The sequence below is a fragment of the Columba livia genome, chromosome 14 (assembly GCF_036013475.1).
Source record: "Columba livia isolate bColLiv1 breed racing homer chromosome 14, bColLiv1.pat.W.v2, whole genome shotgun sequence".
NCBI lineage: Eukaryota > Metazoa > Chordata > Aves > Columbiformes > Columbidae > Columba > Columba livia.
The window spans coordinates 8,565,865-8,592,138 of NC_088615.1; the positions used below are offsets into that span (position 1 = coordinate 8,565,865).

General features: G+C 39.9%; 1 protein-coding gene and 1 long non-coding RNA gene across 9 annotated transcripts in view; one reads left to right on the plus strand and one right to left on the minus strand.

The window, feature by feature from the left end:
* Positions 1-63: 63 nt before the first annotated feature.
* LOC110359606 (uncharacterized) lies at positions 64-3,698 on the minus strand. Of its 2 annotated transcripts, XR_010466130.1 has the most exons (3): positions 3,556-3,698; positions 2,199-2,381; positions 64-421 (listed from the first exon to the last, which is right to left on the minus strand). It is a non-coding gene; the product is annotated as an uncharacterized LOC110359606 (long non-coding RNA). The 2 variants fall into 2 exon arrangements; XR_002414907.2 differs by lacking the exon at positions 3,556-3,698 and having other exon boundaries at positions 2,199-3,471.
* Positions 3,550-26,274, plus strand: part of FAM13B (family with sequence similarity 13 member B) — a 48,387-nt gene continuing 25,662 nt past the window's right edge. For 2 of the 7 annotated variants that reach the window (XM_065029919.1, XM_065029922.1), the window contains exons 1-7: positions 3,605-3,845; positions 14,249-14,415; positions 15,340-15,530; positions 15,974-16,186; positions 18,676-18,853; positions 19,474-19,618; positions 22,063-22,220. In XM_065029919.1, the coding sequence (XP_064885991.1) occupies positions 15,374-15,530; positions 15,974-16,186; positions 18,676-18,853; positions 19,474-19,618; positions 22,063-22,220 (851 nt within the window). In that variant the 5' untranslated portion in view covers positions 3,605-3,845; positions 14,249-14,415; positions 15,340-15,373. Of the gene's footprint in view, positions 3,846-14,248; positions 14,416-15,339; positions 15,531-15,973; positions 16,187-18,675; positions 18,854-19,473; positions 19,619-22,062; positions 22,221-25,348; positions 25,523-26,274 lie in introns of those variants that run through there. The other 5 variants (XM_065029921.1, XM_065029923.1, XM_065029924.1 and 2 more) reach the window with 3 other exon arrangements.

Sequence of the window (26,274 nt, forward strand, 5' to 3'; positions counted from 1 at the left end):
TAAAGACATCTTCTAAAACCAAGATTCAGATCCAAAACGTATGCAAAGGCAGGAAAAAAATCGGATGTTGTAAATGTTTATTTTAACCACAGTAATCTAGTAGAAAAACAAGTAAAAATGTCTGACATTTACACAGAACATGTGCCTTTGATATTGAATTAAGTTTAAAAAATCCTTACATCTGTGTCTACTAATGGCAGACAGTCTTTGAAAAGGTGAATGTGTTTCTCTGTGCTGGAGTTTCTGTTTCTCGAATAGATTCCTTCACCTGTTGGCTTGAGCATTGTGAAGATTTAAAAATGGACTTTGATTCTTAGGTGCCCTTTCAGACAGTGAGTCAGACCTGGCTACTTGCTGATTCAAGAGCCTCCATGGAGAGTCATGAATGTCCAGCATGGCCAAGTGTCTTGTGCTGGGCACCCTGAAACAAAATGTTTGTTAGAAAATTCTAGAATGCGGGAAAAGAGGAACAAAGTAAAGTGTCAGTATGGGGACATGTCTCTGTTTCTGGATGAAATACGCAGTAAAGGAAAGCATCTTGCAGAGCAACTAGCTGGAAAGTTTGCTAATTCTTCTTTGGTGTTGAAAGGACTCATGTTTGTCAATATTTTTGCAAGATATCAATAGGATACATCCAAGACAAAAACTGAGTACTTCCAAGTCCTGGAGAGTACATATATATATATATGTATTTTTTTTTTGGTGGATGGACAATTAAAACCCAAAGGAAATACTTTGCTGATGTATAGATAATTTCCCCTCCAAGTATAAAACGTTGGCATGTAACATTCAGGTATTACAGCAGACAGTATCTTGCTTTGCTGTGCATGAGATTTCCGTTTCCTTCTAGTAAGATAATGACCCAGTATGAAGGTAAAGAGTTGGACGGCAGGCTATCAACCTTCCAGGGATTTGATGGCATTGCAAAATTGATTTAAGTTCTGGAATATTCTAGCTCAGTTTGTACTAAGCTTTGTAAAGCAGTGAGGACAGTTGGGACAGAGCTATTATTCTTTCATTTGCTTCAGTTTCTGAGGAGGAGTAACACATGGCTGTTGCTGTAACTAGACTTAATTGGAAACTAAAGTGTTCGGAGAATATTTATTCTGAAGTCATATTAGGTCAGGACTGACATTGGGTACCCATGAAGGAAGCATGGCTCCAGTTCTTCTGCAACATATACTGCTGATAATGACTTGTGCTCATTAATAGCTCTTCCTGAAAACATGAGAATTATGCTAGTAATCTTTTCAGATCTACTGAGTTACTTTGTGAGCACCTAGTAGCTGAATCTCCGCAAAACTGCTAGACTGAGCAACTTAACTGGACTTGAAAGCTAACACACGGAGCCACAGAAGTGGCTGATCCCTCATGGTGTGGTCCTGGACATGGATTTACTGATGAGATGGGGATATCATGGCACTCTGGCTCTTCAGTGTCAGGAGCCAGATGCTGACCGGACACATCTGCCAAGCTCCTGGGGCTGTGCAGCAGCTGGGGAATGGGTCCTTCTTGTGAGGAGCCACATGCTGCAGCCTTGTCACCAACTCTGTGCATTGTCACATATCCTGATGTGTGGGTGACAGTCTATGTCACACTGTGGGACTGCAGCCACGCTCGTGCTGGGGCTCCTCTGCGTGCGCCTGTGGATTGGGAGGGGGTTACCAAGCCTGTGTAAGCTCCACGCTGTCCTGTCCAGGCCACCGAAACCAGGCTGGGTGTCCAAGCTGTGCAGCAGCCTGGGTACCGTGTAAGTGGGAGAGTTACAAAATGCTACCGTAAAATTTGAGTTGTGCCCTGAAACAGATGGGGACAGCTACTGCATTGCTCCATGGTAATATTTAGCAGCGATCTGAGAGGCAGACGCCTTCAATAGCTGTATTTTGGGGGTGTAACCACACAGCCTCCCTTCCCTCTATATTTGCTATCTTAGAAAAAGTGGCTCAAGCACCAGGACTCTCAGGCTCTCCTCAACTTTTCAGAAATAGGCAGCGAGAACACAAAGTGAGCAGAAAAGACTGAAATGGCAGCCTGGAACTGCATATGTCTGCCCCCTGCAAGGAACGCTGGAAGCGTGTGAAAGGAGGTAGGTTAAACTGGCACAGAATGGTGTTCTTGGAGCCAGTTCAGAGGAGGGAAGACACTGTCTTGGACTCAAAAACCAGCAAACAGGTGCTGTGCAGCCCCTGCCTGCTTACCTGCCTCTGCTGGCTGTCTCCTCTTGCCACCCGTGTTTTCTGTGTCAGGTTTCTTGCCGTTTTATTCCTGTCAACTGGCCAATATATTTGCTGAAGAGCCAGCTGGAGTCCGCTCTCTCCCATGTTTCAGCAACAAAATTGCCAGCTTGTTCTGATTCAGTATCTTTATTGTTGTTGATGAGGCTAAATGAATCAGAAAAAACACAGCTATGTATACAAAATACAAATTTGGAAACCTCATCCTGAGGAGAGGAAATTTTATTAACTGTTCAAGAGAAATCTGCTGTGGAAGCAGAATGACAGCAAATACAGACCTCCTGAGAGGTCGTTTTCCCTGACCCTACATACTTTATTGTATTCCTAGTGACACAAAATCCTCTAGCAGGAGAATATAATTTCAGATCTGATTAAAACCAGGCTAATTTACTGTGGGATTGTGACTTTCCTTTCTTTGGATTCTAAATGTAAAACCTCTTAATGAGTCTTATAAGAATACCTCTAGATAAAATTTAGAATCCATATTGGAAAACCTGAAACAAAACCCTCCCAGCTATTGGCAATGTAGAATTTTCAATTAATCCCATCCTATTTATATATATATATATTTTTTTTTCTTTTGTATAATCTCTGTCAGTTTTTCATGGAAGGAAAGCTTTCCCTGAGAGGATTTTTAAGGGAATTTAGATGTAGTTAGTGAATGCTTTATTAACCCCCCTCCCGCGGCTGCTGGCAGCAATCGCGGCTGCGGTTCCAACGTGGCATGTGGGCACCGCAGGGTCGGGCTCGGCGCTGGCACTTCTGCTCTGAGCTCGCATCTCGTCATTTCCCTGTGCTAACTCGGTTTAAGGGTGCTAAATTTTGTATTTCAAATCGCATTAGCTCCGTGTCCAAGGGCGCCGGGTCGCTTCTTGCACGCGCCTGGGAGATGTTTGGGAGCGATCGCTCCTCACGCTTCCCATTCTGGAAATGCACGGGGAGTGTTTTAATGCGGTTTTGAGAAATGCAGATCTGAGCAGGAGCCTGTGGGGCGGCCCTGCCGGCGGTGGGGACACTCTGGGCAACGCGGAGCCCGAGGCGGACGGCTGAGTCACTGTAGGGTTAGGAAGAAAAAGAAGTGAATCCCTGTGTCGGGTGCGCTGTGGTTGAGGCCCTGGACAGCCCGGGGCCATAACGGACGGTGGCCCCAAACCAGAGCGGGCCGGGCCACCCCGCCCGGCTGTCCGCAGCCGCCAGCCCCCTCCGCCGAGCCCTGAGGGCGCGGCCGCCACCGGCGGGAACCGGCTCCCTTAGCCCCGCCCCGCCCGCGACCCCTCCCCGCAGCACGTGACCCCGAGGGAGGGGGGCGCGCGCGCTGCACCTGTCAGTCAGCGCGTCACTTCCGCCAGTCGCCGCCGCTACCGTTGGGGACCCTCGCTCGCCCAGGCGCGCTCGAGCCACGGAGCGGCTGCGGGGACGGACGGCGCCCGGGTCGGCAGCGCGGAGGCCGCGGCGGACGGCGGGGACGGCGGCGGCCGACGGAGGAGGAGGCCTGCGAGGAGAGCGGAGCGGCGAGGAGAGGCCCGCGCCGGCCCCCGGGGTAGGAAGAGGCGGAGGAACCTGCTGCTGGTGGTGCTGAGGACGGCGGGGAGGGCGAGTCACCCGGCAACGGTGAGGGGAGCGGGGCGCATGCGCGGGCCGGGCGGGGGTCGCCCCTCTGCGGCTGGGGCGGCGGCGGCTCGGCCCGGCCCGGGCTGCCCCCGTTAGAGGAGGCTTGTGGGGGAGGGAGGGCGTCGCGTCAGGCTTCAGGAACCTTCTGGGAGCTGCGCTGATAAGGGGCGCGGGAACTTCCTCGTGTGGTGGCGGAGCCGGGCGCGCCGCGGGGCTGCGCCGTGCAGAAGTTGCTAGAGCCTCCCGGGGGAGCTGTCAAGCAGGGCGGGCGTTCCCCAGGCTGCGCTGGTGGCGATGGGACCTCGGAGCAGCCCTGACAGCCAGCAGGCATCTCTTGGCTCTTCCCGCGGAGTTGTCTGCCGAACCCATTCCCTCCTCCCCCGGAGGATCGGCGTTGTCCCCCTGCCCTGGGGCTTGGCACGCTGACAGCCCGCCAGCTCCCTGCCAGGAAAGTTGCTTCCAGAAGTTAGAGAAGGGTTGTCACTAAATCTTCTGTGAATACGAAGGCAACGCTGGCATTAAGAGCTCTAGCTCATGGACTTAATGCTCCAGCCTGTGACTAAACGTATCGTCTGAGGAATCTCTCAGTGTGGGCTTCCATTGTTCTTGGAAGCTCCCTGAGGGATTTAAACATTTGAGTGCAAATGCTCCTTGCTACCAAAATTTGCTTTAACGTGAGATACTCCAGTGTTAGGGTATTTCATGCCATCTTGAAATAAAGCCCAAACGAAACAACCCACCCCTGCAATCAAACAGTGCAACTTGAACTTTTAATACACAGATGTCTTACTCTTGAGTTCCTTGTTCTGGCTGCATTTTTGAATTTTTACAAAATTTGTTGCTGCTGTCAGACTGAAGGGGCGGGGGAAGGTAACAAATGGAGAAAGGAAATATCACCTAATCTCTCTTGCCTGTTTAAAGAAAATAAACTGAATATACCAAACCATATACAGTTGTTTGTTTTTTTCAGGCATATGTTCCTGAGTATCGTCAGGCATGGAATAGTTAGCATATGACTTTGGAATAAATTGTTCAACTGGATTAGCATTAATGTTGGAAGTTTTTCTGTCTTTGTGCAGTTTAATCTGCCAGCATTAAAAAAAAAAAAAAAAGCTACTTTGTTCTATATTATAACAAATCCAAATTCAGTTGTTTCATTAGTCTATTTGGTGGGTTTTTTTGGTTGGTTTTTGGGTTTTTTTTCCTGCTCATTGCTAGTAAATTTGTTGGATAGATTTGAAGGTATTTAGAATCTCTTTTTTACAATCTGCTTTGTCTGTATTTTCTATGTTGTCTAGCACCATAGGGATCCTTTCCTTGTCTTGACAACATTATAATGATGAGTCAAATATCTCGATATTTTCAAAGCATCAGCCTGGAAATTTACACTATTATTTTAGAAAAATCAGTCAAGTAGAGTGTTTCATGGCTACATTTAAAGAAGTTGACTAGGGGGGGATTCTGATAATTTCTAATGCTTGCAAATTTTGACATGGACAGCATGTTAAAACATCTGAGTTCGGCAAATGATAGTTTTTATCTGCTCAGTCTCTGGGCTCTTGCTCTATGCACTGCTTGTAACATTGGAGGCCCTTCTGACAGCTCATTAAGAGACTTAATTTAACATTTGTCCTGAGTGGCTCATAATAGGAGACCTGTACAAGCAGTGACGCTTTTCTTTCTAATGTACATAACAGCATGTTTGCAAAAGCAGGTGAGGCCAAATAAATATTCCTTGCATTTGGAACAGACATTAGTCAAGTTTGGTGAAACCCCTGAATTTCTGTGTTCGAAGGCTTTTTGTGGTTTTGCCTTTTTCAAATACTCAACCTTTTGATATCTGCTCAAATGTTTGTAGCTCAGCAGTGATGCTCTCTTCGAAGGCTCATTAGAAAGTGAGGAAAACCTGCCAAGTCTGATTATTTAGTTTGGATTTTTTTTGTTGTTTGTTTTTTTTTTTCCCCTCCCCCCCCAAAAAAGAAGCTGCAGCTTTGAGGAAGAGGAAGTGATGTTGGCAAGAGAATGCCTTCAGGTTGTCCTTCTGTTCTGTGGGTAATACCAGATTATTTTTTGCTGCCATGTTAGCACACAAACCAAAATCTAGTAGCCTTTGGAATGAGTGTGAACTGACAGCTTGCAGGGCAATTCAGTATTGGGATCTGTGAGAATGAAAGATGGTAAACTTTTCAACTTTTTGTGTTGCAGACCCAGTTATATACATATTAATGATTTCAGATGTGAGGACTGTTACTTAGGAACTAAAAAAACCCCATTTTATCTGAAACACCTGAGGAGGAGGTACAGAATTGAAGGAATATGAAGTCCTCTATGAAGGGGTCTGAAAGAGGGAGTTTTGTTACTTGTCGTGCAGTTTTTACAGTGACTGATATATCAGTTATTCATTAGAGAGGCTCTGTGTCTCTTGTCAAAATCATATTGAGGCAGAGAATAGAAGAATTTCACATTGCTCCCTGGAAAGTTAGTAAACATAGTTCAGAAGGTGATTATGGTGCTGAAAAATCAGCCCTACCAAAAAAAACCCATGTTTGCAATGTATGGGTGGAGTTGTTCATTACAAGAAATGGATAAGATTTTGCAGCTGGATCTAGTACCTTTTTCTGATTATAGTGAAATAAATAGTTCTGTTGTGATAGTAACAAACAGTTCTGCTCCTATGGTTTCTCACCTGTGAATGTGTGAAATTTTATCTGGTATATTTGTCCTAAAAGGAGAAAAAGATGACTAACTTGAGCTTAAAATAAAGATACTGCATTATGTTTATGTTCAAACAGCTTGTAACAAAGACTGTGGTTGCAGAGGCTCTTTCATATTCAGAGGTTTAAATGGTTTATTTTCTTCACTGTCTGGACATTTGTAAGGACATTGGGTGAGGCAGCTGCTTGGTCAGAAGAGGGATCAGGTGGGAACCCCGAGTTGTTGTCCGGGTTCCAGTCTCACTGTTCTTTTCATACGTCTCTTCCGTTCAGTATTCCCTGCAGTGTGTTCGTGATTAAAATTTGTGCTCAGCTGTGTAGGATAATAATACTTGGGCAAAATTGGAAAGATGCGAGCTGGAATCTTATGAATGTGGTTCCTTCTTCCTTTATATTTTTTTAACATGTGTATTTAAAAGTTTTTTTTACCCTTTTTGCTGAACTTCGTGTTTCATTGTATCTGTTGTCTTGTTGGTCTCTTAATGTAACCAGGTTACTTAATTTTAGTGTGCACTATCATTTCTAAGCTTGTGATTTCTGGTGGTATCTTCAGATTTGGTCATGATCAAGTTGTGACAAGAATTGCTTGTGGAGAAAACCTCATTAGCAGTCCTCTCTTATTTTTTTTTATTTTCTGTTTTTCCTCCCTCCTCCCCCTTTCCACTGTAATTCAAAGAGTCATTGCTACAGAACTGAACTCTTCATTGAAAATGTTAGTTTCTCCTTCAATGGGGATGCTAAGAGTGTCTCTTATTTTGGTGGCATGTGGTCATCGTTCTGACAGAGGCTGTGTTTCTATTGCAAATGGGCTCTGTATTATATTTTGTAATGTTGAGTTCCACTGTATATTTCTGCGTAGCTGTTTGGGAGAAACAAGCCGATGATAAATGTATGTAATAGGATAACTTATGTATAATAAATTAAGTGCATTATATATTTATAGTTTTTTGGTGTCTGTGAGGTAGCTTGACTTCTATTCCAAAGTCTGTTTTAACAGCAGTGGCAATTGTTAAGCTGCCTTGGTTTTATCACTTGAACCTCTCAGGTTGCATAGTTTTACTGATATTTTCTTCCTGTCTCTTACCTTACTGTACATTTATAATTCCATTGCAGCCCTGTGTTATCTGATGAAGTGGCAATTATATGTGTGTGGTTGGTGGAGTACTGCTTTACTTTGGGGGGAGGCACGTAGGATGAATATAATTAGCTGTTGCACAAGATACAAAAGCCTTTTTATTTATTAACTGCTGTTGGTAAGAATGTGATGGGATCTGTGTGAGCAGGAAGTTTCCTTATAATTCTGCACATGTGCATTGGCAGCGGCAGCTGAGAGCAAATCTGGCAGGGTTCGGTGGTGGGTGTGAACCAGCAAGCAAACATCTACTTTCGTCTGGTATCGCTGATGCTTTTAGTTAATTCCTCTTGCTACAATATAGTTGCAGAAGGATTATGAGTTACTGTAATGCTGTTAAAAAGCCTTTGGATTTTATCAAGTAAGTAAATGTGTTACCTTTGCATATCAAAACACTTGAAAATCAGTTAACAGATTTTTGGTAGTAGTAGCTTGCTCTTTTAAAATATGAATGTTTTGGAATGTTGCTTAAATCATTCACTGTATTTGGGGCTTTCTTAATGTTATTGCAGTACGGTTGCTAAATGCTTAATTTGCTTTTTCAAATTTCAAATTTTGTAGGCGTTTTTGATAAATTTTGCATTTATTCTAACTAAAGCCTATCCACTTTTCTGGATGTTGGATATGCCTCTTGAGAAGATATGTGTTTGATGATGAGCTTTTTCAGAGAAAGTGTGATCCGGTTCTGCCAGCTTAAATTGCACACTAAACTTTTTAATGACTGGAAAAGAAATACTGATACATGCTATGGTTTCTTGGCTTGTAAATTTTAAAACTAAAATCCAGATTTCTATCAGGTTTTTTATTATCTGTTTCAAAAGACCTTTCCTGAGTTGTTCTGTTGCTTTCTTCCATGGTAATGACACAAGGTTTAATTTGAGTAGTTCTAATTTGTAAATGAGAAGACTTGCTACTGCATTTTCAGGAAACAAAAATTACATTACAATTGCATTCCACTAAATCTGATGCTGTATTTTTTGGTGCTTTTATTTGCTTTGTCAGTTTAACCACTGTTATGTCCATTGAGTATTTTCTGAGGCTGTCTCAGAAGTGCTGGTGACAGATGATGGAGAATTTCAGATGATTCAGTTGAGCTTGAGTGTGTGTGAGAGTAAACATGTGAAGGCACATACATGCAAGTAGTGAACTTATTAATTAAGGAGCTGGTGTTGCATTTTTCTTCTGACTCCTTTTGTGATTGTGTGCAAAACTGCAACAAGCTTGGTTTCTTTAGGTTCTGATTTAACCCATACGCAGACAGGTCAGTGAGGAGTTAATAACCATACTAAGAAACAAAGGGAGCAGGAAAGTCACATCTGTCTGAAAAGATGTTTATTTTAATGGGCTTTCCTTCAAGAATACGAGTTAAATTCTGTAGTTATACTGATTTTAAAACCTTATGGCTTGATGGGGAATACATTCCGTAGACGATTAGCTTGTTAATTTAAAATGACTGAGCCAAATTATCTGTTTTGCCAATCCAGACTTTTGACTAAAATGCCTTTCAATAGCTGATTTCACTGGCAGTCAAAAGATGAAATATTGCTTAAAGAGTCTATTTTAAGGTAATCTTGCTCATTTTAAAACTTCTTTCTTTAAATAGTTTTTGTTTTGACTACTCAAATATATTAATGAGTACTTCAATGTGGCTTCTAAATTGATTATTCTTACATGGAGGATATTCTGTCTCTTCATCTTCAAGTACTCGCAGAGCTCTGCGTGCTTTTAACTGTGTTCTTGAGACAAGTATCATTTATCCTTTTCTATGTCCTGACTGTGTGGCAGTGTTCTGTTTGATTGCTTAAAGCTTGTGGTGGAGTATTTTTCAGGGTTTTTTTTTTGTTTGTTTAATTGTTTTATTTTTCCTCCAAGCTGTGTCCCCTGTCCCAACCTGGCCATCTTTTCAATTTTGACTAGATTAGTTAAAATGAGCAAAATAATCTATTTTTCTTAGCTGAACAAAAGCTGAAAATCAGATGAGCAAAGGCTCTTCTGCCCAAAAGCATTTCATCCATTCAGAAGCTAACAGTAATTCGAGCACACAAATGGCATAAAAGTCATCACTTAGTGCCAGTTGTTATAATCGTGACATGAAAAAAAATCCATTTCCTTTTATCTTGATAAAACTCAAGAGCAAAGAGCACAGTGCTGGTTGCCATGTTTTTGAAACCATAAATTAAATGGTGTGTAGCACGGCTGTTCCCGTTGGGCTGTGTGTTCCCTGCCGGCCGGTGCACACGGGTGTCCTGGGGAAGCCTCCCTGGTGCTCTCACCTCACAGCTGCCTCTGGATCGTGTTGTTACATGAGGAAAGTTTCTGTGGTTCCAACTTGGAATCTGTGTCATAAGTTTGGGCCATCATTTTGAAATTTGTAAAATCTGTTATAAGTTTGGACATTTGAAACTTAGCTAAAAAAAATAATTCTTTATTTGGATTTAAAAGCTTGTTTACTATGTACATCTAGAGGGACATCACAGATTTTGCCTCGTTATAAGTCATGTAAGTAACTGCATACATTATTTTTATTTATCAAATACAGAGTAAGAAATTCAAAACTAATTTTTGAGACACCTTAATGCTTTTATGGCATTTTATTTGTAAATAAACCTCCCTGTATTGCAGAAAGCAAGCATTTAGGACCCTGTGGGTGGCTTAAAGGACAACACCACTGTGGAATGAAAAAGCCCAAGTCTAAATTTGAGATGTATTTCCTGAGAAGTAGGGACAAGCGATTTTACTGCCCTATATCACTTTTTTTTTTTTCCTATCTAAAGATCTTACATTTAGTTTTTATTGTTCATATGTTACAGAAAAAATCACTGATTTCTGCTTCTTCCACAAAATAATATACTAAAAATAGAGCAGAATGGCAGTCACTGGTAACTTCAGTTTTGGCTTCACAGACAATATGAATTATTTGCTAGACAAAACAAGCAAATAAAGCAATTGCTTAAATAGTTGAGACTTGTGGCAGAAATTCTGCATGCAGAATTAATGTTTTAATTCTTGTGGTGTGGTTTCAGTTTGTAGCCTTTTTACTTGTTTATTTGTACTTGTCCTTTCATTTCGTCGTTTTAAGGAAAGGTGGTGGAGTCCTGAGGACTTTAATTTTAAATGAAAACATATATTTGTAGTTCAGCCAGTGATGTAAAAGCTGAACTGAATTTAAGTCTAAACTTTCTTATTTATTCCTCAGATATTAACAGCCATGTATTCTCTGTTTTCTTAGTGGCATTTCATATGTGGGTGTGAATACTTCTGTAGTTGCCAACATAAGTGAATGCTATTATGATGGCAAAATGAAACTCGTGGTGCTGTTTTCCCAGCAGACTCCTTATTAAAAACAAAAAGCACAAAAAAAAAAAAAACCCGAACCAGATTTTTTTTTAAATAAGAGAGAAAAGGACTGCACAATACAGAATGAAACTTAGTGTTTTACCCTCATTTAAGACGCTTGGACTCAAGATGTTGCATAGGACATAGTATGATTTTTTTCAGTCTCTTGTAAAATTGCAGTATAGTAAGTGGTCACAGTAAGGTGTATTTGTAGTTTTGTGTAGTTAAATTTTGTAGAACATTATTGTAGCTTAGGGGATCTTTGTAGATGTTTGTAGTTACAAGGTAGTTTGTAGTAACAAGGTAGATTGAGAAAGACGCAACCAGAATATTTATAATAAAGCACAAACTAGAGTGTGTGGGGTTTTTGTGTGTGTGTGTGTTTCTTAATTAATTTAGTTTCTCTTGATAGGACTTGGAAGCCTATAGGTTTTGAAATTGGAGTGCAAAGCACATGTTCAAAAGGGTCAGGATAATATGAACAAAAGTTAGAAGAGTTGATTGAATGGATCAGCTCCTGTTTTCTGAAACATTTGATTATGGCAAAGTATTGCTTAGTATTTGTAAAAGACTCTAGAAATCATTCTGAAGCTTGTATAGCTTGTTCTGGTTTTCATCCGTGTCTCCATTGAAGTGGTGTACTTCTGAGTCAAGGAGGGCAAGCGGGAAAGCTGTTCATCAATATCAAAAGTAGAGATAATAATATTTAATTATTAACAGTTTCTGAGCCTCTCCTTCAGTTTTACAGTGTTGGAAGTAACAGGAAATAAAACTTGCTGGAAGTCAGGTAACTTTTTAAAAGTTTCTAGCTTTTTTTAGACTTCGTACATATCAGATGCATTGTATCACAGCCTGTGAAGGACAATCCAAGCCTGCACTAAAAGGCAGAAGGCTTAAATGCTCTGAAAAGAAAGTGTTGTGTATTATGATATTTTTGAAGTGTGTGTCTGTATAAGGACGTGTGCATCTGAGAGGGTGAAAATTGGCCTTTCACTAATTCTTCTAGGTGCTGGTAAGGCATGTAAAACTTTGTTTAAAGTACACACTTGGGTTGTAAATCTGTTTTTTCTCTAACAATGAGACAACCAGGCGGTTTCAACTTCATCGTTATGTTGCCAAGCTAGGTAAAATAGAAGACTTTTCTTTTATTCATGTCTCCTGAACGAAATTAATATTCAGGTAGCTTATTTGTCTGCAGCACCTGATAAAAATGGCTGTGCTTTTATGTCAACTAACTTGGCGCAAAGTTATCTTTGCTAAGAAAGCTGGACTTCAAGATTGTTCGTTTGGTGTTGAATTATAAAGTGGTTGTTTCTAATTTGCTCTTTTTATTAGGTGATGTTTGTTTAGAAGGTTTATGATGTGTTTGTTTTAGCAAGGCAGCCTGGAGCATTGTGGCAGATCCATCAAAGATTTTTTCCCGGCTGCCGTGAACTCTACAGCTGGCTAACGTGAGACCGTGTGGTTCCTTGTGGATAGATTGACTTTGGTAGGACTTCAGAAAACAGGCTGTGTGCATCTTATTTTAAAAATGGTGTGATATATTTGGGTTGATTAAAATTACTTGCATGCAAAGATTCTGTTGACAATCAATATACCAAAATAATGCGAAAAATGGCTAGGCAGTGTCTTCATAAATTGTAGGAGAGTCATGAATTGTGACTGCTTCACTGCTGAAATCTGGCAGCGTCTTTTTAGTAACCAAGAATGACAGATTTGTGCCTGTTGACTGGAATATAACCCTTTATTTTCTGTGGGCAGCTCATCTGGAGCCCTGATCTTAGACCAGAATCCACCTGCATGAGACGTGTAGCAGGTTGTAAACCTGTGTGTAAACAAGACAATAGATAGAGATGGATGACAAAGAGCAGGAAAGAATATTGGTCGGTAGTACTTATATCATAGGCAAAGATTTAAACACTCGTAAGCCTGAAATATTTTTTCCCCTAAATCTCAATGCAAGAAAATTGTGAGGAGGATGAAGCAGTCTTGTATACAGCTTATGGCCAGCTCCCTTAACACAGGGGTGCAGTTTGGGGAGGATTTGGAGCAGGAAAATGTTATTTATTCCAAGTGTTGGAAGGACTGTATTCCTGGTGTCATAGGCTAATGAATGGACTGGTATTTTGGTACTGACAGGAGTGTAGTAGTTTGTCAGGACTTTGAAAGTGAAGGTGAATTTGATTTATTCTGATGTGGAATAGAAGCAAGAGCCAGTGTGGGGGAACAAAGAGAGGGAAGGTACTTCTTTCAAGTGCGTCAGCTGAATGCTCGTATCAGTCTCAATTTATGAAACAGAAGGTTTCAGTGTATATACTTTAAAGCCAGGCAAAGTATTTTTATTGTCTAGTTTTGGTGATGTGTGTTGTGTTTGCGTGTGTACATCGCAAGCTAGTTTTGCCCAGTTATAGTTGCTTGAGTTTAATTAATACAGGTCATGGGTGAGATCAAGGGACTGAGATGACTCTTTGGCTGTATCTGGACATCAGATCAGTTCCACTGTGTCATGAAGCTGCAATTGAAATTTTTAGTAATACAGAAAACCAAAAAGTCTATTGCTGTGGTCTGTAGCTATTTTGAGAGTCGAGACCATGAAAAATGCCCAGATAATCTGGAGTCTAAAAGGTGGCAAAACTGTGCGTGGTTCTGGGGAATCTAATTGGGGGAAGTTCCATCCTGCACCCAGATCTGATGATCGCTTGGATGTTAAACTGGCAGTTAGGACACAAATCAACTTTCTAGAACAGATGATCAGTACTGCTGAAGACCAGCTGCCTCTTGATGTTGTTCCTTCATTAGGACTTTTTGTTCATGCCATTTAAAGATAATGTGTTAAACCAGTGCTGGAGATCCTTCTAAAAATTTTATAGCCATTAAATGTTTTAGTATGGTAGGTGCTATAAAATGCTTCTGTCTAACCTACTGAGCCCTTCGTGATCCTTTGGAAAAAGGATAAGTCCGAAAATAATTTCATAACTGTAAGGCTAAGATGTCCCATGTTAACTTGCAGTTTGTGTGGTTAGCTCCTAAGCAAATAAAGGGATTTGCTTTGTTGGGTGCTCTCCTGTGAGCCATGTTAACGTGGTCCTTATGCTTTCTTGTTCAGAACAAGGAAGTGATGATTTGACCTGGAGAATTCCGCAAATGTGATGTTTAGACTTGTGACTGAGTTTAAAAGTGTTGAAAACTTAATGATCTAACGATATTTTCCTTATTTTTAGATTAACTGCTGAAGTACTGATCGAGTTCTGCTATTCTTCAATGAGGAACTACAGGCTGATCTTTTGCCATAATCTTAAACAACCATAAATGACAAAAGAATGCTTGGTCAGTGAGGGCAGCTGGCGCAGAAAACATTTTTTAAACTCGGCTGTTTAAGTACTCTGAGGTAAGTTTCTTAAACTACTTTACTCAGGCTATAAAAAAAGATTAAAAGGAAGTAGAGAATTAAGTATGTCTAATCTATTAGAATTTATCAGTCCATTACTAAACAGAGAATTAAGTTTGGTTGCAGTACTTTGACTAACAGGATGGACTTTGTTCTATGTGCCATTCTTTATGAAAGTGATTACTTGCATTTAAGTAAGTATGTTTTTGACAATGTTTTGGGTTTTTAACTGACACTGCCTTTGGTAATAACGTTACCTATCTAGATCCTGTATCAAGCAAAGGCTTGCAAATAAAGCTTGAGCTTCTGTGTGATAGGAAAAAATGGAATCACTGAGTATCTAGAAACTAGTTTTGGGAGGTTTATTTTCAGTAAAAATTTTTCATTTGATGCAGGTGTTGAAAGCTTTATTGTGTAGACCAGAAAATGCCAAATATATCAGAAATTGATTGCAGTGCAGTTGTGTATCACAAAATACTCAATAATTTCATGTAACTAAAACTTGGGGGTTTGGTTTGGTATGATCCACTAGTTTCACTTCCTCTGGAGAGGCTTTTGTGTTGGATTTTCCAAGCCTGACTGATAAATATCCCATTAGAAAATGTACTGAAGAATCTAGCCCTCCTAAAGTACCTTAGAACTTAAGTAAGGACATTGTAACTAGAATTTTCTGAATTTCCTTTGCTGCTATATGCTCATATTGGTCCTCTATTGAGGACTGAACAGAACACCTTGGTAATAGTCATTTATCTAGTTAGTTGTATTTGAAATTTCTACAGAACTTTTCATTGAATCAGTGAACTGATTGGGAGAGAGTGGAGGGTATTTGCATTAGATAATTAAAGCACATTGTGTTACAGATCAATACATTCAACAGTGCACACTGACGTATGGTTTTTGGTTTTAATTCCTCTTATTTGACAGAAAAGACAGCTTTGATTTTTGGCTGCAAAAAGATATGAGGAAGAGCTCCTCCCCTTCCTTGAGTAACTGCAACTCTGTTCTTGCTAACAAAATATTTGGAATTCCACTTGATGAGCTGCAGCAAGAAGGGCAACCAGACAATGAGGTTCCATTCATAGTCCGCCATGTCGTGGACTATATTGAGGAACATGGTATGTATTATCTTGCTGTACTTTAAATAGTATTTTAGCTGTTATTCTTACAGAATAGATTGTGATTTTTGAAGAATATTTGTTTTCTTGAGTTACTTATATTTAATTGGATGTGGTGATTTGTTTTGGTGATACTTCCTTTCTTTCCTCCTTCTGTTATGTTCGATTACCACTGTTTTCTAGCTAATGCAGTCAGCTCAGTAGGGCACTTAATAGGAAATGGTGTGGTTTAGGTATTGCTAACATTTACCTTATTACTGTGTTGTTAGCTGGTCATAAGAGTGTGTTTGCTGGGAAAAAGACTACTGGAAGTCTTGCAGAACTGTTGTCCAGAAAGTCATTCACTGAGTATGTGAATTGTGTGTATCTGATTATCAGTATTTTCTCATATATTTATACATAGTAGACCAGAAGCTTATTTCTGCAATGTCTTTCTAACTCAGGGGGTCTGGAACAAGAAGGACTTTTTCAAGTCAATGGGAATGCTGAGACAGTGGAGTGGCTTCGGCAACGATATGATAATGGAGAAGATGTGGACCTGGTTAAAGAAGCAGATGTACCCTCAGCTATTAGCCTTCTTAGATTTTTTCTTCAAGAACTTCCAGAGCCAGTTATCCCAGGCAGTTTGCACACACATTTGATGCAACTTTCTCAAGGTAAAAAATATTTTTGATTCAGTGTTTTCATTTTTTTTATCGGAAGAACGAAAACCAGTATTAAAATGAATTTTTTTTAGTGTCCCTAGAGTTTCTTTGGTGTTCCATGGAATAATGTGTGTATCAGAAGGCATTCCAATATACCTTTTCTTAGCACAAAATCCAAATAAAAAGGTCTTTTGTAGGAAACTCAGTATAGGTTCAAAGACAGAGTTTATCGATCATGCAGGAAAATAGTGAAGCTACCACAGATCATGCAGGTTGGTTCTGAATATTCCATGTTGTTCTGTGGGAGTACTAGGACACTGGTCAAAGCCAGTGGAATCAAAGTTACTCAACAGTTTCCCACCACTGGTGCTTTAAAAGCGCCAGGGGATGCTTTTGTCTGATTTTCTTGTTTTTCCTCTGAATTTCACTTACACTGTCTATGATTCTATGGCACGTAAAGCTTTTGTTTACTAGAGAAGAGATTCTGATGTCATATTTACTCTCCCACTGCGGATTTTTATCAGCTTAAAATTCATTTGTAGGATTAAAAAAACCTGTTGTCAACATATTGTTGCTAAGTATGTTTTTTCATATACTACAAGAACTTGCCCTTTCAAATTGACACCCATACGCTGGCATAGTATTTTCTTTACCAATTCCCAACTTGTCTATCTGTATCTCCTCTCCTGGGTCTTTTGGCCCCTGCTGTGTTGAGTGGTGCTGGAGTTGAGTCACAACTTGACCAGTAAAAGCATCATCTTGCAGCTCTGTGTTAGTGATGTCCTCAACGGGTGCCTTGGGCTTGGAGTTCTGCACGCTGTGACATTCTGGAGGGTTCTGCTGGTTATCACTTTGCAGGAGTGTTGCTCGTTTTCCAATCTGTTGTACTTTTTGTGAAGCGCTGGGCTTGTTTTGCTTTGTAAGATGCACATGTTTGTTTCATTTAATTTTCTGTTGTTGAGTTTATTCCTACTAAGAACTTGATAACACTTGCGATAGTCCTGTTTGTTCACAGTGGGATCTGGTTTGTGGGATGAGTGAGTATAGTGTAGTTTTCATATACTGCTATGCTGTATTTACCAAGTGCTGAACTGGAGGGTCATCTGCAGCAGTGTGAAGCTGCTTCATTTTCCTCCCTTCGTAGCCTGTATATCTGAAACTTTGAATGCAGGGTGGTTATCTGGATAGCTGGTGAGCAGACTGAGCACTCCTGTGTGAGGCACTAAATAGTCTTGAGCTGGCAACAATTATTGGAAGCTGCTGACCAGAGAAGCTTGATAAGGCTGCTGGTCTGTTTGTCTGTCCAGTGCAGTAATGAGAAACTGAAGCGGATAGGGAATTTCTTTAGTGATGTGTCTTCTATTTGGTTTGACTTGGCTAATGTATTGTTCACTGGACCTAACTAGCTAGTAAACTGTTACTTGGGTTTTTTCTTTCTGAAAAAGATGATAAATAACAAAAGGATTGTTAAGCCAATAGTGCAGAATGTTCCTGCTTGCTCAGCTGATGGTGCTGTGCACCTTGGTTTGCAAGGTTACCTCTCAGGACTGGAACTGGGATTGAGGTATACTCGTTTGGTGTGACAGTGTATTCCCTTCTATGACTGGTAAAATATAGGTAAAAACTGGAGTTTTTTCCATCTTTGTAAATCTTCCCACAGTCATCTAGTCATATAGGTTGTTTTGGGAAAAGAGTTATTCTTCAGCATCTGAGTCCCCATTTAGCTCCCTTTTGTTAAATATGAAAAGAAACTTCACTTAAACTTGCAGTTTACTGTCCTTACTGTCTTTTTTAAAGTGTAAAGTGAGTTCAGAAAGATTTAAAGTTGTCTGTACCAAGGAAATCGAAACACATAAAATTTTAAATGTTATTTCCTGATACTAAAATTAGAGTTTCGGTTTCCTATGTTCAGGTTTTGGCTTTTGGTATTTTGACTGTCTGATAGACATATCTAGGCTAGTTTCCAGAATTACAGTATCAGCTGTATTTTAGGCAGAGGAATTGCTCACAGAAACAAAAGTGGTAGTAATTTTGGATCCATATGTTACTTCTGGAATTTCCCTGTTTAGCAGGCCTTCCGTATCATTAAGTTAAGCTTACTTCTCAAAACGACGTAGGCCATACCTTGTTGTATAACTATATACAACTTTTGAGGCTTGTTCCATGCAGGCCTGATGGTGGTTCCTCAAAGGCAAGTGATTTTAGTAACTCAAGTGTGAATTTAACCCCAACACGCTAGGCCATGTGTCCAAGAGGTGTGTATCCACAGTTTATTGTCCGAGGACTTCGGTTACAGATAAGAATGTTTTTTTCCTCTAGGTCTCTGACTTTTATTTAGAACCTACATTTTAGGATAAATCAGACAAAACATCTCAATGTCTATGTACAAAGTGATCTATCACCTCTCTCTCTTGTGCTCTTTCAAAAAGTTGATAAATATAAAATGTGAAAAAGCAGATACTTTATTGCTGTTATTAAAATATTTTTATTACATTTTTCAGATTATAATAATGAAGATGAATTTGGAAGAAAGTTGAGGTTCCTCTTGCAGCAGCTTCCACCTGTTAATTACAGTTTGTTGAAGTTTCTGTGTAAATTTTTAGCTAATGTAGCATCACATCATGAAGAAATTTGGTCGGCGAGTTCTTTAGCTGCAGTCTTTGGCCCAGATGTTTTTCAGTAAGTTAGTTATAAAAGTTCTTGCAGTGTTTCTATGTTGTTACGACAATGTACATCTGTAGTCTGAAGTCTTCACTACTGCATGAGAAACAGCAGCAAACACAGAATATGTTTTGGGCAATGCCTTTCTTTCTGTTCCCCCTAACTCCCTCACCCCAGTTTTGTCTTAGTTTTTGCTCATATCTAAACAACAGCGTGTCTGTGAGCTATGGCATTAGAAAGGACTGATTTGATTGTTGCATTACTGTAATTACACTGAGGTTCAAATTGAGATAGTGTGTAAGATTGCTGTTTGTAGCAAGAAAGCAATTCTGGGAGAAAGCTGTTAAAGTACTAATGTATACTGGGGTTTCCTCTCTACAGGAAAATACTTGAATTTTAAGTAGGCCTCATGAAAAGTTAATTAAGTAAATAGTTGTTACTTCATCACTTTTGAATATAAACTAGTATAAAGCTTCATAAAACAGGAGTGTGAAGGTACATTTAAAGTTCTGTGTGTTGAGAACGGATTAGGGCTAATGGTGTCAATTGAAGGCACTAGTCAGCAGTCATACACAGGAGTTCTTTGGGGAAACAGTTTGATTTAGATCTTGAAACTAAACCAATGTTGACATCTTTAGCATTTACACAGATGTGGAGGATCTGAAAGAACAAGAAATAGTTAGCAGAATAATGGCGGGACTTCTGGAGAACTATTATGAATTCTTTGAAAATGAAGAGGAAGATTTTTCATCCGCTAATGATTTAAGCTCAATAACTGAGCAGGTAAAAATATTTTATATGGCAATATATTATCACTTTAAGTATCTGTTATACACAGATGTTTATGAAAGATATGTTGAAATATAGTTTTCTTTAGTATACGTTTTGGTAGTTGCTTGTAAACTGACAGAACCTGGTATTTCCGCAAATGCATTTGTATGCTTGTGAAATTGTTGCTTTGTAGTAAGTATAGCTATGCTATGTAGAAAAATACATAAAGACTAAACCAACATAGGTGTTGTTATGCTATCTAAACAGTATAACTTTTTAATTACCTTTTTAGGAGTGGAGAACTGGTTTTTAAGCAAATGCAGAACCATACTGTTGTTGGTCTTGGTCAATAATATTTCTAGGTGTGTCTTACAGAAGCATGTAGGGTTTCGCACTCCACTTGGTGATGTTATCAATGGTGTTTCCCTATGCCAAAATTTTTGAATGGTGTTTCTAATGCTAAGACTTCAAAATATCGCCTTTATATTGGTGTGAAAAAGTGTTAAAATGAGAGAAACAAAGTTGAGTAGGATAGAAATACTCTAGGCCCTGGTACACAGCTGTCGGGATTGTCAGATTCACCTGTCCATGTGAGTGATGGGATCCATTATCACTCTACTTTTCCTCATGACAAATTGAACTCTCTGAAGTTAAACACTGTGTCGTGTTGGGATAAATAGACATGGAGGGTTGTGAGGGACATGAAAATGTGGCATGGTAGTGCAAATATTGGCAAAATATTTTTAATTCTAACAAGTTGTGGTATATAAGAGCAAATGCATGGAAGAAGTACTTTTTGTATAATCAAAGCCAGGTTCATGGATTGTTAATAAAATCTTGGCTTAGACCCTTCTTCAGAAATATGAAAAACTATAGACTGAATTTTCTCATGTTCAGTTGACTTAAGAAATGATGTATTTTCTTTAAAGAGGAAGAAGTGTAAATAACTAGCAGTTGCTAAGGAAAGTAACAAGAAATATTGAATTTTAATAAGCCCAATTATCCCACAAACCTCTCCTCTAGCAAGACAGGTAAGGCAAGTACTGGGGCGGCTGGTTGTTTCCTCTCCATGGCAGTCACACCTCACCCGTTGGTCTGCTCTGCCAAGCGTGGGCAGCCCAGGCTGGATGGAGCAGCTTCTGCTCCGCCAGCTCTTCCAGCGCAGTGTTGCAGCTTTGCCGTGTTTGCTGTCTCCTCAGCTCCTCGCAGGAATAAGTCTGGCGCTGAGAACTGACACAGCCTTGCTGCCTGCATGGAGCCGTGAAATAAAGCTGGGCTCTAACTTGGGCAGCTGGAGGCCAAGGACCAGCGTCTTGGTTTGGGATGGTTGCTGCTCTCTGAAGTGTAGTTAGTCTGTGCTCTCCTGCTTTGAAATGACTGACTTGTCTGTGGGTCATTACATCTTTTAGCAAAAGGGTTTCCTAAGCATAATGGTGTGTTTTGGGGTTTTTTTTCCCCACGACATCTGAGGCCTGGTGCAGAGTCCCTTTACTTCCGTGGTGTCTCCACCAGATGTCAACAGTGCACTTTTGCTGGGTCCTGCTCCTCCCGGCTGGAGCAGTGGGGTGCGAAGGGCTGTGGGTGCCACTGGCAGCGGGCTGTGCTGGGTGAAAAATAAGTAAATGCCTTCTGTATTACCTTAAACTTGTAAAGTTTCAACTTCTCATAACAGAGTGGTTTTCTTTCATACTCCTGTGGCAGATTTTATCTTTTTTGAGGTTCCTGTTGATACTTTAATTCCTGGGTTGGCGAGTTTGGGAGATCAGTAATCAATCAGAGTAGTTTTATAAATCACAACTTTGTTGTGTTTACCTTTTTATGTTTTAGACGTAGTTGCTTTTTAAAAAAATGGAGGTGGCTGTATAGAATTGTCAGTTAGCTATATTGTTTTTAAATTGGCTGCATTTTACTGCTTCAGTAGAAAAAATTTCTGTGCTTGGAAACACAGAAACAAAAATAGGCAAGGGGCTTTGCAAAAACTCCTCAATACTCTTGCTCTTACATTTGCCATTATAAATATTCATTCCATACTTTAAAATTGGGATTCTTAGATTTCTACATCGTCTTCCACAGAAGGGTTTGAAAATGGTTCTCATACACAAATAAGAGTACCTATGGAATTATCTGTCCCTGTTTTTTATGTGGAGAAAGAAAGGTTTGTGCCTCGTGACCTTGGTCTTGCTGGGATTTTGTTGTTTCTTGGTTCTGCTTGTGTTCATTCACTGCATCAAAGGTGCTTTTCTTTTTGGGTTTGGTCCAATGTTTGAAAAGGATTGTGTAGCTTATTTATGGTGTGGGGTGTATGATTTTACATAAAAGCAAATATAATGTGCCTGTTTTTCTAAAATTGAAAAACCACAAGTATGTTGTTCCTATGCTTCGCACGCTCTTTTAATTCCTTGGGCCTCTTAAAATAACTTTTCAAGGCATTGACTGCGAATAATTCTTTTTATTAGATAAATGATCTCTTGGAAGAGGAGGAAGATGTAAAGCTTGAGCAGTCTGAAGAACTTCCAGAAGATGGCACAGAGAAACCTGTTGAAAGGCCAGCTGTGGTGCATCTAGATATGACAGGGGGTCTCTCGGATTCCAGGAGTGTTACAGCATCAACAAGGTAACTTGTTTCTCCCTTGGAGTTTGGGTTTAAGTTTGGAGTCTAGTCTGTTCTGTCTGACAGAGAGAAGCTGTCAGCCTAAGTGGAGGTGTCTACAAACCGAAGCTGTAGAAGTGGGATATCCTATGACTATTTCTTGTCACGTGCTAGTGAGCAGAGACATATCCTTACATGACCCTAATTCTTTTCTAAACCTGTGGGAATTTGTTTGTCCAGGATTTTTTATGCCCAGTTTGGTCAGGTGTTAGATGAGGAGAGTACTTTCTCATTTCCCTAGATTATGGTGGAATATTTTTCATAAGAAATTGTAATGAGGACTCTGTAGATGTGATTACTTCCTGAAAATATGCTAGAGAGAGGAAACACCAGGGATGATGAGGAAGTGTGTATGTCTAAAAGTATAGTGGAGAGCAACTGGGATAATATTGACCATTAATGATTTCGAGGCTGGAATTTAGACATTCTAGAAAGGCCTTTAGTAGGAGCAGTGTGGAAGAAATTGTGAGAACTTTGAACATGTGGCATTTTGTAACGTTATATGTGAGACTTCATAGAATGAGTTGCTTGCACAAACACTTGAGGGCCCAGAAAGTCTCCTTAATTTGAGTTGCAGTGAAGGCTTTCAATACGCTGTTTTGTGAAAATTGACTTGCTAATGTGTATTTGTAAAACACCTGAAGATCTTCTGTTAATTTAAACTCTGCCAACTAAATGTATCTTGGAGGCTGATGTTTCTGCAGGAGTTACATGACTGGCACCTATGCACCAGTTGAGGTTTAATTTAACTGCTTTTTTGAGAAAAGTTATTAGAAAAATGCATAGAAAGCCAAGGTTTTGCATTGTCCAAACAGGTGTAACGCTGCTGAAGCTGGAGGGACCTGTGTTACCTGCCTAAGGGCCGGGTTGCAGAGGGAGCTGTTTGGAGAGGCTCTGCTGGGCCAGAGCTCTGAGCAAGCTTGGAAGCTGCAAAGTGTAGTACAGGCAGGAGTGCTGGAGTGGGAGTCAGCTTTTAATTAAAACCAATCCTCAGAGGAGAAGATGCACAAACTGGAAATGCTGCTTCCATTTGAGAGATTATTTGCACTCGCTAGTAAAACACACATTCATGTTTTACATGCTTGCACTACACTAGTTTTTAAGGCTGCTTTACTTGTATGATAGTTTACATAGCATGTGTTAGGTATGGGCACTGCGTGTCAGAACGTGTAGGGTGGGGTGAGGAAGAATCTATAATAAAAGTATGACTAAAGGCAAAAGAAATGCAGGATAAGTTTTGTGCCTAAGACTGACTCAAGAGTGTGGATTTCAGGTTGAAATTTGTTCAGCTGGTTAGCTGCACGCTTCTACTTTGTAGCAGGAATTTGTACAATATAAAATAATGAAACATAATTCTGTTTTGTAATTTAAATTATATTTTAATTGTTAATTATCCTATTCAGCAGTATACTTGGTTAATTTTGGTTTGACTTAAAAAAAAAGTTGCTGCAATTGGAACTTCTCTAAAAGTGCAACTTCTTCCAATTAAAGTCTTAAAACAATTTAACTATTCACAGGTATTTAGTTACTTGTGGAACGTGTAAGCACAGCAGTAGTGACAAACTCAACGTGTTTGAGAGTTTAAATTTGATAGCCTGAAGAGAAAAAACATTTATACTCAATGTTTAGGGTTAATTAAAAATTAATAGACATTAATTATGGTTGGCATTTTAGACAATTTGTGGGGAAGGATAGGGCAGAATCCTGTAGAAGAAGAAACAATTTTGACTGTAAAACCAGAACAACTGCAGGAAACATTTAAAGAAAGTAAATTACGGAGCATGAGAAAGTACGCTTTATTAAACTTTTAACAACTATAAATACTGTAAGTATTTTTCTCAAACGTAAAGGCTTTCATAGTATGCATTTAATGGCTTTTTTTAATAGTTTCTTGTTGTCAAAAAAAAAGAAGAAAAGTAAATGTTAGTGCAGGTTTATTGAGATGTTTGTGTTGACATAGGGCCTGCAGCAGCTTAATAAGGGAAGAAGAATAGAAGTAGATATCAAATATGATTCTTGTTGTTCCTTAACCTGTAGTTTTGTTGTCTCTGCTGTTGTCAGATTTCTGGGAACTGAATGTCTGTAAATTTTTGGTCTCTGTGGAGAGAAGGAAAAGGACGCTGAGGTTGCATGTTCTGCATGTTAAAGTTTGGTTATCTTGAGTCATACAGTGGGGTGTATGACCTTTCTTCTAGTTACTTGGCTGTGCCTTGCTCATAATTTTGCTCACTACCTTTTTTCTTCATCCTTTCTGTTTGTTCTCTGTGAAACATCTGACCTTCATGCACTGCCTGGTGCTAATTTTTGGCTGAGTGTGAGAGAAATCTGGTATAATCATTAATGCAGGTGATTCAGTGATTGCTTGAAAATGGTATTTAAAATGAACCTGTTGATTGATCTTTGAGCCTGTTAACTGAATCAGGGAGCATTTGTTGCCCAGGAGCTGACATCGAGTACGTAAAGGAAATACTGTGTTGTCGGTTATTGAAGCCTTTTTGCCAGGGCTCTTTCGATTTTGCTGTCTGACTGTCGGAGAAAGAAACTGACTCAGCATTGCAGCTGACTTTTAACACATGCTGTTGAAATAATCACGTCAGAATCCTGCTCGGTCATAACTCCACATTTTTCATCACTGTGCTTTGCCAAGCAGTATTTGCATTACTTATTGCACTTAATCTCAAATATTGTCAGTCAAAAGCCTGATATAAAAATCTCTTGTTTTTTTTTTTTCTTAGGGCTTTTCAAAATTTTAAGTGTAAAATATGAGCTATGACAAGTAGTAAGTTCTGTAAACAGTTTCCTTTGTATTAAATACAATAACAAGGGTGAGCTCCTCACTGCTTGTGTGATATTTTTAACGTGTTGTTTTTGTTTTAATTAGCTCTCAACAGTGAGAGCCAATAATATTAACAGCAACTAAGTGAGCCGAGCAAGGCTAGTCAAACGCCACAGTTCCGTGGATTGCTAGAAAATACATTATTCTTTTAGCTCAGTGCTTTCCCTAACATCCAAGTACTTGTCCCTACTTCCATCCTAGAACATCGGTGAAAAACATGTTGGGGAAAAGCTTTTCCCGTGTTGATTGGGCAGCTGCTTGTCAGGAGTGACCTCATGTTGCAGTGGGGCTCTATTTAGACTGCAGGGCTGGGCACAGCGGCCCCGCCAGCCCCGCACAGCCCAGCCATGCACATCAAGCAGTTCTACCTCCAGTGCTCATTCGGGCTGGCAAAAATCATCAGGATGGCCTGTAAAGTTCTGCTGCACAGGTAATTAGATGACAAGGAGACGCTGCTTTGATATGATTGCAAATAAGGCTTTTATTTTAAAATTATGGGAGATTTAAATATATTCTGGAGGTATTGTGAAATGAAATAATGTCACAATTGATTTTTTTTTTTTAGTGAGAAATTAGAATCTGTATACAGTCAGTAAATTACCAAGAAAAACGGCAAAGTATTTTCTATGTAGTTAATGTATTTTTCTATCTCAAGGTATGTTTTTACCGGGACTCTTTCTGGGTAGAGAGACAGTGCAGGAGAGATTCAGGAGTGGGTTAGCGTTAGGAAACAAAGATGTTTACCTTACTGTGTCTTGCTGTGTCATGCTGCGTTAAGACTGTGTAGCAGTCTAAATTACAGCTTTTTAAAAGTGTCCTTGAACTGCTGTACATGGGTTGGGAAGTTGTAATGTATTTTCAACTAAGAACGATTGCAACATTACTTTCAAAAAGTGCTTAATTGCTAAAGTGATTAGTTGAAGACGTAAGATACTCTTTATGTAGTAAGAGGATTCTTCAGGCTTTGCAATACTGCTGATCAGTGCACATCTCTTGCTGCGTGCCTCTAATGCATCTAAAGGTGTTTAATGAAAAAGCTGGTGAATGATCCTGTGTCGGGGGCTGAAGGTTATGCAGTGAGATGCAAAATTTTGTTGTGAACCGTGTCTGAAATCTCTTGGATTCTCCGGAGATGAGTTTGATTTCTCTTACTGCTCCCCCTCACCCCCCCCCCCCCACAGC